This window comes from Phasianus colchicus, chromosome 18 (genome assembly GCF_987193195.1).
Source record: "Phasianus colchicus chromosome 18, bPhaCol1.hap1.1, whole genome shotgun sequence".
In the NCBI taxonomy this organism is placed as follows: domain Eukaryota; kingdom Metazoa; phylum Chordata; class Aves; order Galliformes; family Phasianidae; genus Phasianus; species Phasianus colchicus.
Genome location: NC_143453.1, coordinates 3802573 through 3816058, shown reverse-complemented (window position 1 = coordinate 3816058; position 13486 = coordinate 3802573). Strand labels below are relative to the sequence as shown.

Here is a 13486-nt window from a genome sequence, read left to right as displayed (position 1 = left end):
TACTTGATCAGAAATGTTTTGATGATTTCTTTCTGTAAGCTTACCTGCTTTATACTTGTTTTGAAAAACAGCAATAACGAAAACTAGGAAAATAGTGTTGCTAAGCACCCTAATTTTATTCCAGTGTTCATTTCATTTAAAAATTGTTATTTGCATCTTGCAGTCTCTGGTGACATGTGTGAATGACATAAAGGAAAAAAGAAAATTTAAATTGCCCCCTTCCCCCTTTTTTCCCCCTCTTTGGAAAGATAATTCTAAATTATATGCTGCGGGTTGCTGTCTCTTGAGTACAAAAAGATGCTTTCACACTGCTTGATTCTAAGAAATATTTCCCTCAGAAAGGATTCTGAGGGCAGTAGGGGGGAGGGAGAATATACTGACCTGCTACTTTGTCTGCCAGCTAACCCTCACTGAGGGAGCAGTCTTCAATGACCTTCAAATCCAGTTATTTTGAAGTGTTGAAAATGTGCATTCTCTTTGTCCAGTAACATTTGATAAAACAATTGTTATTCAGAATATTTCTGCCATTGCTATGTTTTAGAAGGGACAGTGAGGATTTGCTGAACTAGGTGCTTGTATGAGCTTGGTGCTTTGGGGTGGGGGAATGGGAGAATTATGCACTCCGAGTTGCTCTTAAGCAGGTGCATGTTGGCAAAGTACTCCAGCAACACCAAAGCTTAAGAATAACTCATTGGAACATGGCATCAGTTTCTTTTTGCTCAAAATTTTTATGGTCCTCTGCCAGCTGAAAACTTTGCATAACTGCTAATATCACTGCTAACAGGGTGATGATTATGTGCTTGATATCTTTACCCTACATCATCAGCAAAACAGGTGAATGTATATGACCTGTGTTCACTCAGTTACTGCTTCAGTTATTTTGGCAAAATGGTAGTGCTCTTGAACCAGCTGTTGTAAGATAGCGCAGTTCAGTGGGCTTGGAGTATTTATGATGTGGCATTTTTTTAAATACTTCATTTTTCACATTGCCTGTCGCGGTAAGATAATGTATTAGCGCTCATATTTGACTTCTGCTAAAGAGTTTTTCCTGTTTAGCCTCTTAGCTATTAAAAAAAAATGCTCTGAATGAAGAATAGCTGGATGTGCTAGCACACTAACCTTCTGTTCGTTAAGGTTTCAGATAGCATATGACATTTTACACTTCTTAAATCAGTTTGATGGTCTGAATGAATTTTGAGAGAGGCCATGAGGCTGAAACAAGAACTTTTGCTTTGTCATGCTTTGCTTGTAAATTAGGAGGTAAAATGGTGCATGCAACACTGCTTTCTTTAAAATAAATGCATGTACTTTTCAATACTTTGGATGCTGTCTTCCAAAGAATTGATTATTGCGTTTCATCACTGCTTTTTAGAGAGGTTTAGGATCAAATGGTGCTTGATGGTAGGACTCAGGTAGATTGGCAGTGCTATTTGGGATAGCTTGCATAATGCTTCATTGCAGTTTTTCTTTGCAAGCATTAAACTGTATGTGGTATTTATTTTGTATGAAATACTAATCTGAGTATGAAAGTAAAACTCAAATTTATGTCATGAATGTACAAACTTAACGTGGAATCAATAAGTGATCTGGTGACCATTTAAGATGGAACTTTTTATATAATTCAGTTCTTGAGTTTGTACATTTTTCTAAGTAGCTCAGAACTGGAAACATTTGATTAAGTAGGATGTGACTCTTGCTAATCAGTTCTTTGTCACTACAGAGTGCTTTCATAGCGTGCAGCATCTGCCTTCCAAACTTTGCTTGCTGGTAGATTGTTCTGCAGTTTGTTTAGCAACAGCTGTTGGATTCTAATTCTCATGTATGAAAAATTGATGATTAACTTCTTACCTCCTTTAGGCACATAGAGATGAAATCCAGCGTAAATTTGAAGCCCTTCGTAATAGCTGCACAGTGAGTATTAAATACAGATCATTGAATTATTTTGAAATTAAGGATAAGGAAGGAAACGATTTTCTGACTTACTCCTCGATGACATTAGTTCCCAATGTGGACTTCTGTCTTAAAGGTGTTAGGAGCTAGACTGATTGGATTTGATTTTTTTTTTAGGCTTCGGGTAAACCTCAGTTGTGAGGTTTTATTCCATTTGTGAAATTGACACTATTCTTCTTTTTGGAGAAGAAAGTAAATTAAAATATCTCATTGCAGTGCAGCTAATAAGAATGGTGTAGCAGCTGCAAAAATGTTTGTAGGTAAAGATGTTTTCTACTCTCAAGGAGAAGAAAAGATCTGCCTGTCCAAATCCTGAGCTGCATTGTAGATCTAGGCCAGAGCTGATGGAAAAGCATTCTTGCTACTTTGGGTTTTAAGGGGAATTTAAAGACTGAAGAGACAAAGTGCTCAATTCAAAAGGATACAATGACATGTGGACATCTGTTCAAAGAGCAGAAAGAACTTGAGGATCTTAATTTCTACCTTAAATTACTTGAGGTCTTTTGACATGTTTTTCTACACATTTCATCAATCCGGGACAGATCTCAGGGTCTTTGACTATTGATAGGAATTCTTGCAAATTACCACTGTCTTCAAACTTGATGGAGAGTCTGTCTTCCAGTGACGTGAACTACAGAAATGTTGGTTTCTCTGGATGAACACTGACTGCTGACATTTCTAGGCTTTTTTTTCTTTACATCGCTTTGCAAACAGAGCTTAACTGCTGTTCTTTTTTTTTTTAATCTTGATTGTTTTCCCACTTCTGATTTCCTCAAGTTTAATTATTTTCTGCTGGATGACTAAGTATCTAACATAAAGTTTTCATCTTTCAAAAATACCATTTAAGAGTTACTGTGTTTTCCACAGTTCCTTTTCAGCACTGAGCAAGGGGATTCTTGTATTCTGTTCATAGAATACACTGATATGAAGCAATGAGAAAGTAGGGCTTAGCAAACTGTATTAATCTCCATCCAAGGTAAATTCTGCAAAAGGAACTTTGCTTTTTGTCATCTACTTTGCTTATGCTGAATAATCTTTTGGCCCCGTGTGTTGTCACACATACTACATCCATAGCTATCTTTTCTGTTGTTTGTTCTGTCTTGGCCTTTTTACAGAACGGTGGCTTTCTGTGGAAGTACTTGTCATCTCCATGCAGGCAAAAACCAATTGTGTTCTGCTGTAGGCTGCCTTCCAAAGGTTGTAACCTGTTATCTCATTGTAGTAGAATTTTGGCTTTGTAAGTGTGGCAGGCAATCTCCAGCAGTGAAGACTGACCCGTGACCCATGTTCTTGGCTGAACATGAGCCAGCAGTGAGCTCAGGTAGCTAAAAGGCCAATGGTATCCTGGCTTACATAAGAAATAGTGTAGTCAGTGGGTTCAGGAGGTGCTCATCCCCCTGTACTCAGCTTTGGTGAGGCTACACGTCAAGTACTATGCTCAATTTTGGGCCCCTCGCTACAGGAAAGACATGGATGCCGTGGGGTGTCCAGAGAAGGGCAATGAAACTGTGAGGGGTCTGCAGCACAGATCTTACAGGGAGCAGCTGAGGGAACTTGGATTGTTCAGTCTGGAGAAGAGAAGGCTCAGGGGAGGCCCAGCTCTCTACAGCTTCCTGAAAGGAGGCTGTGGCAAGGTTGGGGGTTGGCCTCATTATGGCCACATAACTGGCGATAGGACTAGAGCAAATGGCCTCAAGTTGCTCCATAGAGGTTTAGGTTGAATATTAGGAACAATTTCTTTTCTGAAAGAGCAGTCAGGCATTGGAACGGGCTGTCAGAGAGGTGGTGGAGTCACTGTCCCTGGAGGTGTTGAAGAAATGCTTAGATATTGTTCTAAAGGACATGGTTTAGTGGGGAAATATTGGTGGGAGATGGATGGTTGGAATGAATGATCTTGGAGGTCTTTTCCAACCTTGGTGATTCTATGGTTCTAAAAGATTACAGTAATGCTGAGAGGTTTGAATGTTCTGCATAAAAGGATTTTTTAAGTGTTGTGCATTGTAGGTCTTTTAGTGGTGTAAGTGAGATCGTGCATCAGACATCCTCACCAGTAACAAATTAGTGAAATGGTTCCTATGTGAATAATACATGCTCATCATTCATTCTCTTTCCAGCCCAGGAAAATCTATGTATAATTTAATTGACCATGGGTAGAAACTTTCTTTTTCTGTGTTGTAAGTAGTTGTAGCTGTCTATCCTTTTTACTGAGGAGTACTGAGAGAAATGATAGGACCATCTTATCTTGACGGTGAGGAATCAAGGAATGTTTGTTGTGGTGCCTTCACCAGATGTTTCAACCTCATTTGTACTGAACTGACACCTCAAAACGCGTCTACTTTCCTTGTACCGTGGCTGCACTCTTATCCTTTCTTTTGCTAAGGTCTCTGACTCAAGTCAATACATCTTCAGGTTCTCCTATTTGTCAGTTTTAAATCTGATCATTGTTGTATTGTTGGTCTTAATTTCTTTTGTCTTTGTGATTTTTGTATTCGGTTGCTTTGGTAGCTCTGTATTGTTTCATCTTGCAATGTGTCTTTTGCTTTTTTCACAAAGACTTCAATTGTGCAATAAGTGAGAGGATACATAATTACAGTAAAAATTGCAAATTGTTGTACCTGCTTTACACACACACACACACACACACACACAGATGAACATGGCCATGCACACAGAATGATACTTCATTGTACTCTTGTCACAATGCTAGCTCCTGCCACAAATCCACTAAGGGGGAAAGGACTCGTTCTCTACCTTTAAAGAATTATTCCGTGAAAAATATTGCCATCCATTTTGAGTTTTAAAAGTTATTTTCTTGGCAATAAGCAAGCAGTCTAGAAATAAAATGCGTTTTCTTAAATAGGAAGATTCACGTTTTTGTCAGTTATTTCCATCTGGCGTTTAATTATTGCTTCTTGTTGGTTCATCAACACATTTGGAGTCAAGAATGGTACTAAGTTATCTAACTAATGATTGGATTCTTTCATGAAGAAAACATTCAGTAATTTCATTCAGAAATAATTCGGGAAGGAGGCAGTAATTTCTATAAAAATTTAGGAGAAAATGTATCCCATAAAGTATATTTACAGTCAGCTTAGTAAAATATTAATGTTATTCTGTGGAACCACCACCTGTATTTTCCATTTTTATGGGGGGGAGGAGGGGAGAGGGAATAACAGGCCATTGCTTTTACTCTACAAAAGAGAGTGGCTTTAAAAAATGCTAATTAGATACTGCATTTTCCTTTATTCAAGATCCTTGAGGTTCTTTTGTCATCATTGTATGTTGCTATCTTAAGCATTAACAAGCTTGATTCTGTACCTCTAGGAGATTGGATAGCAAGGCATGAAAAAAATTCCCTTCTGACTTCTATCCTGATTCCATGTTGACTCAATTAGCTGACATACAAGAGTAAATCTTACATGTTCAAAATGATGTCCAGACATGTTATACACTTTTGCTAAATTATCCCTTTTCTCCCAAAGGTCTTTCACCCTAGGCTAATACCCAGACAAAAACTTCTTTATGGCTTAGTTAAATTGATCAAACAAACAAACAAAAAAAATATATGTGCATGCCTGTGAGGATACGTATTTACAACTGTCTTTTGGTTGGGAGGGACGATTTTGTTTAATGAAAAATGTTACGGCAAAAGTGGAGTTCTTGTAGTTTGGCAAAAAGTCATAGATTTTTAGGGTGTTGCATTGAGATTGCTGTGAAAGAGGGACCTTCTCTGTGGATGGCTGCCATGATTTGAGGGTGAGCCTCAGGATTGGAGTGGCAGCTCATCTTCTGAGGACAAGGATGGAGGACTACAGGAGACTGTATGTTTGAAGGATGGGTTGGTGTGGGAAGGAAGGGAACGCAGACGGTGAAATATTGCACTGCTCTGCAGCTACTAACAGGAGCAATGTCCTGCGAGCTGTGCCATGATGAATTTTTGGAGACTGAGATTTCACTGTAAGGTATTTTTCAAGTAGCAGATGTTGTCTGATTAAGGAGAGAGGAGGAAAGTGAGGAGTTAGTTGTTACATATTCATATAGGTAGATGTACAAGACCAGTATCTATCTGCAGCTGTTGTCAATAAGAGGACTGATATTCTGCTCCACTAAGATGCTTGGTATTTCTCTGCTAGAAAAGCTTCATCTCTCAGATCCACATGTAATAAGTTACAATGAAGTGAGGGTGGTCCTTTCTCATGTGCTCCTTACGATAACTTGGGGATGTGAGATAGCTTTTGGTTTTTTTCCTATTAATTCTGACAGCTAACTTTCTAGTAAAGATTGGGGTGGGGACTGGAAATGAATGGAGTAAAACTATGCATTAGATTGTAAGTTCTGAATGAAGGTTGTGCTAAAAATTGAATTAAACACCAAATAACATGCTGCTGATAGCATTCTGAAGCAGTTAACCTTGTACTATCCTAACATTTCCCTGTGCATTTATTGGTGGCATCTGAGAACAGAGACATATTCCTGAAGGATCTGTGCACAGCTTTGGAGAAGCTTGCAAACTGCAGTTAAGAGTGTTCTAAAATTGCTTCTTTTTTTTTTCTTTCCCATGTTGTTTTGACTGTAGTTTTGATGCATGGAGAGCATGGATTAAATTTTGTACGTTGTGTATGATATGCAATATAGAAACACTTTACCCCTCTGATCCTGTGCAACGGGGAGGGAATTGTGCTATGATCACTTTTGCTGAAGTTTGTTGTGCTCGGGTTACTCTACAATGTTTGAAATGAGATACCATCTTCTGTATCTATATGGAGATAAGTTGTGTGCTTAGATGTGGTATGTAGTGAACAGTCTGCCAAGTTTGGTGTGGTCACGTTAGATTTTATCTCTAGTTTCTGAATTTGTTGGGGTGAAGATGAACATAGATGTACATGAATACGTACATAGACTGAGGAGAACGTTTTGTTAGCTTTGTGAGTGATGGTGCATGGTGCACATAGTGCTGCCTGCATTGCCTGGAGTGTTTGGTTGTTTTCTGAAGACTTTTGTGATAATGTTTTGGATTTTAAAAGCTATAATAGTGTTTCATTGGAGGCTTTCCTTTACAAATTTCAATTCCTACCTACAGCTTAGTTTTTTTGTTTGTTTGTTTTGCCTGGAGGGTTCCTTAACTGAAAAGAAAAATGCCTAAAACTATTAATTCTTTTCAGGTATGGGATTCTGGTATAGATTGTTTGTATGTATGTATGTATGCTTAAGGTCACATCCCCTATCATGTGCTGTTTGGTTTTAGTTCCCAGGGCAAGCATTTACATCACACATCGTCTCATTTTCCTCTGACACTGTTATCTCTCACCACCTAAGCTTTATAGTGTTTATAAACTCTGTAACCCTATTGGATTATATATACCTGTAGCTAGGTTTAAAACAAAAAAACAGTCAAGATATTTTCCTTTTCTTTGTGAAAAAGAAAAAAAAAACAGCAGAAGATTATGAGAAGAACAACTCTCTCTAAAATAAATAAATAAACTCAAACTACATTATGTTATGTAGATTGTATATTGAGTTCAGAATTTAAGCCAAGTTGCTTTGGTGGTTTGGTTTAATTTTGGTTATATCCAGAGAAAATCAAAATCTTAGAACATAGAATAAGGGTGAATAAAGTTTAACTTCCAGCCATCAAAGTATACAGCCATCTTGAAATCACAATCACAGAATAGCCTAGGTTGAGAAGGACCTCAAAGATCATCTAGTTTCAACCCCCCTGCTATGTGCAGTGTTGCAAACCAGCAGACCAGACTGCCCAGAGCCACATCCAGCCTGGCCTTGAATGCCTCCAGGGATGGGGCATCCACAACCTCCTTGTAGTTCGAAGTACTACATCTTATGTCACCATATCAATTTTGGATTTACCCCTCAGGTCTCTCTTATATTTCAAATATAGTATAATACGCTTTACAGAAAGTACTTGAATTAATAGGTAAAATGAAAGTGGAAGAAACCACAGGTCTGTAACAGATTGCTTAAAACTCACTAGTGTGGTTAAATAAGCAGAAAATAAAATAAAGGTAGAAGAAAAGGAAAGGTATTATTTGATCTGGCAGCTAGTAGAAATCACCAGTGTTGTTTGTATGAATAGTGGGTAAAACACTGTAAAAGCAAGTGTTCTTCTGTTCCTTTTTGGTTTCATAAATACGTTTACAAGTATCCTTATAACAATTTGGCACTAAGATATCCTTATGATACAGTCTGAGTTCTTTGTTCATATTTTGAACAGGGCAGTAAGAGTGCTCAAGAAACATCCACATGATCAGATTTTTATCAGCAGCATTGTGTTTTAGAGGATGAATCACTTTGATTTGACCCCAAACATATGGATAGCAGGAATCTCCCCTTCACCCAGCAGGGAATAATGGCAGTTGGACTTTTTCTGCCAACAACCAAATATTGCTAATTTAGATCTAGGAGAGGCATGGTAAGAAGCAGCCAATACCTGCTTTGCAGATTCTTCAAAAAGAAGTAGTTGTCATCTTTTCAGATAGCTGAAAAGAGACATGTGCAACACTTGACTGCTTTATTTATTTAAGTGCTTGACTTGTAAATGTTCCAATTTCCTACACATTTGAATGTGGCCAACTGTGTTCTGAGGTATTATATTTTTTCCCATTTAATGAAGTGTTTTATTCACCTTTCTTTGACATCTAGGCAAAAATGCCTCTGATGTATTTCTAATAATTGAATGTTAATTCTATAGAAGTTTTCTAGTTTCTGAAATTCTTTTTGTTAACATCATTCTGAGGATCCTTCCTCTTCTGTTGTGATGACATTTTTTTAGTTAGGAGGTAGAAATACTCATCCACCCAGTGCTGATGGCCTTTCACTCATGAAAAGCTAAAAAGAATTGTGAGAAGAGCCCACTGTTGTTCCTGTTGTTCTTTAAATTGAAGCAGAATGTGGTTTAAAGCATTGTAGTACAATGCTATTCTGATTTAAGAAATAAATGCTTCCACTTCATTAAAAGCAAGGCTATTGTGCTCGTTGAATTTCTGCTTTTCACTGATTTTTCTATTAGTCTGTTGTGCTGCCACATTTTTTTCTTCATATATCCTATGCTGATATTACTTTGATGAAGTATATTTCTCAATTTTTCTGCTTTTTCTGGCTATGTATAATGCTGCTTATAGTAATCTCCACAATTACTAGGAGGATTCATCAGATTATACTGCCTTCTTTGCACCTCTTGTTCAATTTTCTTAAATGTCACACTTCAACAGTCTCTGTAAGAAGTGTTAGCCTCATTTTACTTGAGGAGAAAGTAAGGCAAAAAAAAAAAAAAAATCAACAAAAAAAAAGTGGTTTGGCAAAAGCACACTGAGTCAGCAGCACATTTGGGAATACAACCAGAACTCCTGACTCCTAGCACAGTGCCTTAAATAAGGCAGTTCTCTCTCAAAGAAGTTATGTTATAGCCTATTTATACTCTAAACAAAACTTAAAATTTCAAGGCATTTTCTGCAAGAATCAAAACTCTGTAATCAAAATACTCCCATTGCATAAAATCTGTCATTATTAGGTTTCATGTGTGTAAATTTGAAAAGGGGGGGAAAAAAAAAAAAAAAGAAGCCAAGTGGTCTTCTTGCTTGGCAGTAAATGTTTCTGTGAGAGGAGAACACTTTCAAAACAACCTGTACTCACTGACGTGTCATCTAATTAATCTTTCTTTCTAGGTGATTACAGATTTGGAAGAACAGCTGAACCAGCTCAGTGAAGACAACGCAGAACTGAACAATCAGAATTTCTTCCTGTCCAAACAACTTGATGAGGCCTCAGGGGCCAATGATGAGGTTGTCCAGTTGCGAAGTGAAGTTGACCATCTCCGTCGAGAGATCACTGAGAGAGAGATGCAGCTTACCAGTCAGAAACAAGTAAGGCTTTATATAAATCTGGCTCACAATCTTTCCATGATAACTAGGTGGTTATCTGAAAGGCTAAAAATTATGTTAAATCTGGAAGCCTGTAGGGAATGAATATGCTTCTAGGGGCAATTTGACCAATTATTGCTCAAACCTTCCTTCCCCAAGTGCTTGAATGAATTGAAAATTTTTGTTACTTCCCTTTGTATTATTCTGCGATGAAATTTAGCACTCTGAAGGTATCATAACGTAGAATTATTTAATTTTGTGACCTTGGCAATTTCAAATCTTCATAATGAGATAGAGCTGACATTAAAGGCAATCACAAGTTGGAAATAAATGGGTTGTGATTTACCAGCTTATGTTTGCTGCCAATTTGCATGTACTGTAAGTTAAATGGTAAGGCTGAAGCTTAAAGTGCATGCTTGATGTGGGATGTGAGAATTGATAGGAGGATTTATTTTTAGACTATGGAGGCCTTGAAGACAACATGTACAATGCTGGAAGAGCAAGTAATGGACTTGGAGGCCCTGAACGATGAACTCTTGGAGAAAGAGCGTCAGTGGGAAGCGTGGAGAAATGTTCTAGGGGATGAGAAGTCTCAGTTTGAATGTCGTGTCAGAGAGTTGCAGAGGATGCTGGATACTGAGAAACAGAGCAGGTCTTTTGTCCCCTCCTCCCCTTTTATATTAACTTGTATGCATATGCTCTATAGAAGCTAGTACAAAAATATATTTGGAATAGGATATGGGAGTGGGAACTAAATATAAATTCTTGTGAAGTAGTTCTAAAAATGGTATATTAGTTAATAGTCATTCACCAGTAATATTTTTCCTTTTGTTTTTTTTTACAAGTAAGTGATTCAAGAGGGTGTGGTATTTATCACTGGAATTTATAGAAGTTTTGATCTTTTTTTCTCTTTTAGTTTATTATATGAAAAGTTAGTCCTTGCTTCAAAGTGTAACTGTAGAGTCTTGAAATTTTCAAGCAGCTTTTCTAGATTGGGGCAAGGTTATATAATACAAGTGTTGCAACAAACAGTCAGGCTTTATAAAGTAACATCTTGAATTTGAGGCAAACCTCTGAAAGTTATTGATGCCACTGCATGCTAGGAAGAGGTCAAACCCAGAAAGGTGTTAGGTAACATTGTCTTCCATTTTAATTCAGAGTGAGAGCAGATCAGCGTATTACTGAATCTCGCCAGGTGGTAGAACTAGCTGTCAAAGAACACAAGGCAGAGATTCTAGCCCTCCAGCAAGCACTAAAAGAACAAAAACTCAAAGCTGAGAGCCTTTCTGATAAGGTAAGCAACTTTCCATCTTACATTTTCATTACAAGCTGAGACACTTTTCTTTTATAGAGATATTATTTCTAGAATTGTGGTCTTGAGCAGCTTTTTCAAGATGCGAGAGCAAGTTAAATACTGGAGATCAACAGGATAGAATTCTAGCTTCAAGCCGAAGACCTAGAATTTAATTTTAGAACAATGGAATAGTTCAGTTGGAAGGGACCTACAAAGAACAACTAGTCCAACTGTCTGATTACTTCAGGGCTATCTGCATGTTAAAGCATGTTATTAAGGGCTTTAACAAATACCTTTTGAACACTGACAGACACTGGCCATCAACCACCTCACTAGGAAGCCTGTCTCTGGTATTTTACCAGCCACATGGTTAGGAAAAATTTTTCCTAATGTGCAGTCTGAACCTTCCTTAGTGCAGCTTTGGGCCATTCACTTGCTTTCTATCATCAGCTTCCACAGAGCAATGAAGTCACCTTTTGGCCACCTTTTCTTCATATTGGACAACCCACTTGTCCTCAGCCTATCCTCATAGGATATACCTTCTAGCCTTTAAAAGCCCAGCTTTGTTGTTCTCCTCTGGATACGTTCAAGTATCTTAATATCCTTTTAATGCTGTGCAGAGCCTAGAACTGCACACAGTATTCAAGATGAGGCTGCACCAATGCTAAATGTAGTGGGATAATCCCCTTGTTTGACCAACTGGCTGTGCTGTGTTTAATGGACCCCAAAATGCCATTTGCCCTCTTGGCTGCCAGGGCATGCTGCTGGCTCATGTTGAGCCTACTGTCCACACTCCTTTCTGTGGGACTGCTCTATAGCCATTTGTCTCACAGTCAATACTTGTGTCTGTTTTGAGAATGGCTGATGGAAAAGTCAGTCTGTGATACCAGGTGTGTATAGTGAGTTCTGTCAACATTTGAACAGTAGCACACCAATTTTTTTCCCCCTCAACCCTTTATAGTAAGTAAAGGATAATTGTATCTGAGGATACAAAAGGATAATCATATTCTTCTCCTGTGTGTGTTTGGTGAGGTTGAATTTTAAGATTGTGAAACACTATATTTATCACTCTTTTATGTTGTCCTGATCATCTGTCCCACCTGCTCAGCTCAATGACCTGGAGAAGAAGCATGCTATGTTGGAGATGAATGCACGCAGTTTACAACAGAAGCTTGAGACAGAAAGGGAGCTCAAGCAGAGGCTTCTGGAGGAGGTAACCTTGTAAATTCAAGTTGTAACTTCAGAAGAAAGTTCCACGCTGTGGGAAGGACTGGATAAAGCTGTTCAGTAGCAGTATTGCACATCCATCCTTCTCATATGTAACTAAACAATTAATGAAGATGGAAGTTTTGTTTTTACTTGAAATTTTGCAAAATGTATGGCCACATCAGGGAGTTATGGAAGTGAGCTGCTGTGCAGGGAAAGGTGGGCTGGGAGCCAAGAGTTGACAATAAGGACTCTTCAGCCAGTGGATACAGTCCCACAATATTTGTATGAGAAAATCAAAGCAGGTCTGGTGATAGTAATGATAATTGGGTTCAGCCAGTGTCCCAGTGATAATTAGAGAAGCTTGTAATGACAAGGCATGTCCTAGGTCACATCTGCAAGGCAGTGTCTGTGCCCAGGCAAGGCGTTCCTACACTGGGCAGAGGATCATAGCTTATAAACAAATCTGGAGCCAATGTGCTGCGGGTGCGTAGCTGGAGACCACAGATGAAGCTTCTCAAAGCTCTCCGTAATTTAGCTTTTAAAGAAGGTCTAAGTTGTACAATCATCTTTTTTAATTTTTAATTTTTTGCAAAAAAAAGAATAATGTGTAATAGCTCTTTGTAAAACAACAACAACAACACAACAAACAACAACAAACAAAAAAGTACACCACTCTTTTTTTGCTATTAACAGCAGGCAAAGCTGCAGCAGCAAATGGATCTGCAAAAGAACCACATCTTCCGCTTAACTCAAGGTCTGCAGGAGGCTCTAGATCGAGCAGATCTTCTGAAGACTGAAAGAAGTGATCTGGAATATCAGCTGGAAAACATTCAGGTGAGGGGAGGAAACAGAGGGCAGGACTCTGTGCTCCCCGTTTAAGGTGGAATTTTGGGATATGAACCTTTTCAGAGTTATTTTTCAGAGTTATGAGAAATGATGCAGTATTTTTAGCTCTGTTCTGCTTTTGAGTTGTTTGTTTCTGCCATTCAGATGAAATTTCTTACATCTTTGTGTGGTTCAAAGGTTCTCTATTCCCATGAAAAAGTGAAAATGGAGGGCACTATTTCTCAGCAAACCAAACTCATTGATTTCCTGCAAGCAAAGATGGACCAACCAGCAAAAAAGAAAAAGGTGGGTGAAAGAGGTTTGAGAGTCATAG

General features: G+C 38.2%; 1 protein-coding gene across 18 annotated transcripts in view; it reads left to right on the top strand.

Moving 5' to 3' along the window:
* The window catches only part of CIT (citron rho-interacting serine/threonine kinase), a 91219-nt gene that overhangs the window by 61485 nt on the left and 16248 nt on the right, over nucleotides 1-13486 (top strand). For 17 of the 18 annotated variants that reach the window (XM_090152513.1, XM_090152512.1, XM_090152526.1 and 14 more), the window contains exons 24-30: nucleotides 1858-1911; nucleotides 9630-9827; nucleotides 10283-10476; nucleotides 10983-11118; nucleotides 12227-12331; nucleotides 13021-13161; nucleotides 13351-13458. In XM_090152513.1, the coding sequence (XP_090008639.1) occupies nucleotides 1858-1911; nucleotides 9630-9827; nucleotides 10283-10476; nucleotides 10983-11118; nucleotides 12227-12331; nucleotides 13021-13161; nucleotides 13351-13458 (936 nt within the window). The remainder of the gene's footprint in view (nucleotides 1-1857; nucleotides 1912-9629; nucleotides 9828-10282; nucleotides 10477-10982; nucleotides 11119-12226; nucleotides 12332-13020; nucleotides 13162-13350; nucleotides 13459-13486) is intronic. The other variant, XM_090152522.1, reaches the window with a different exon arrangement.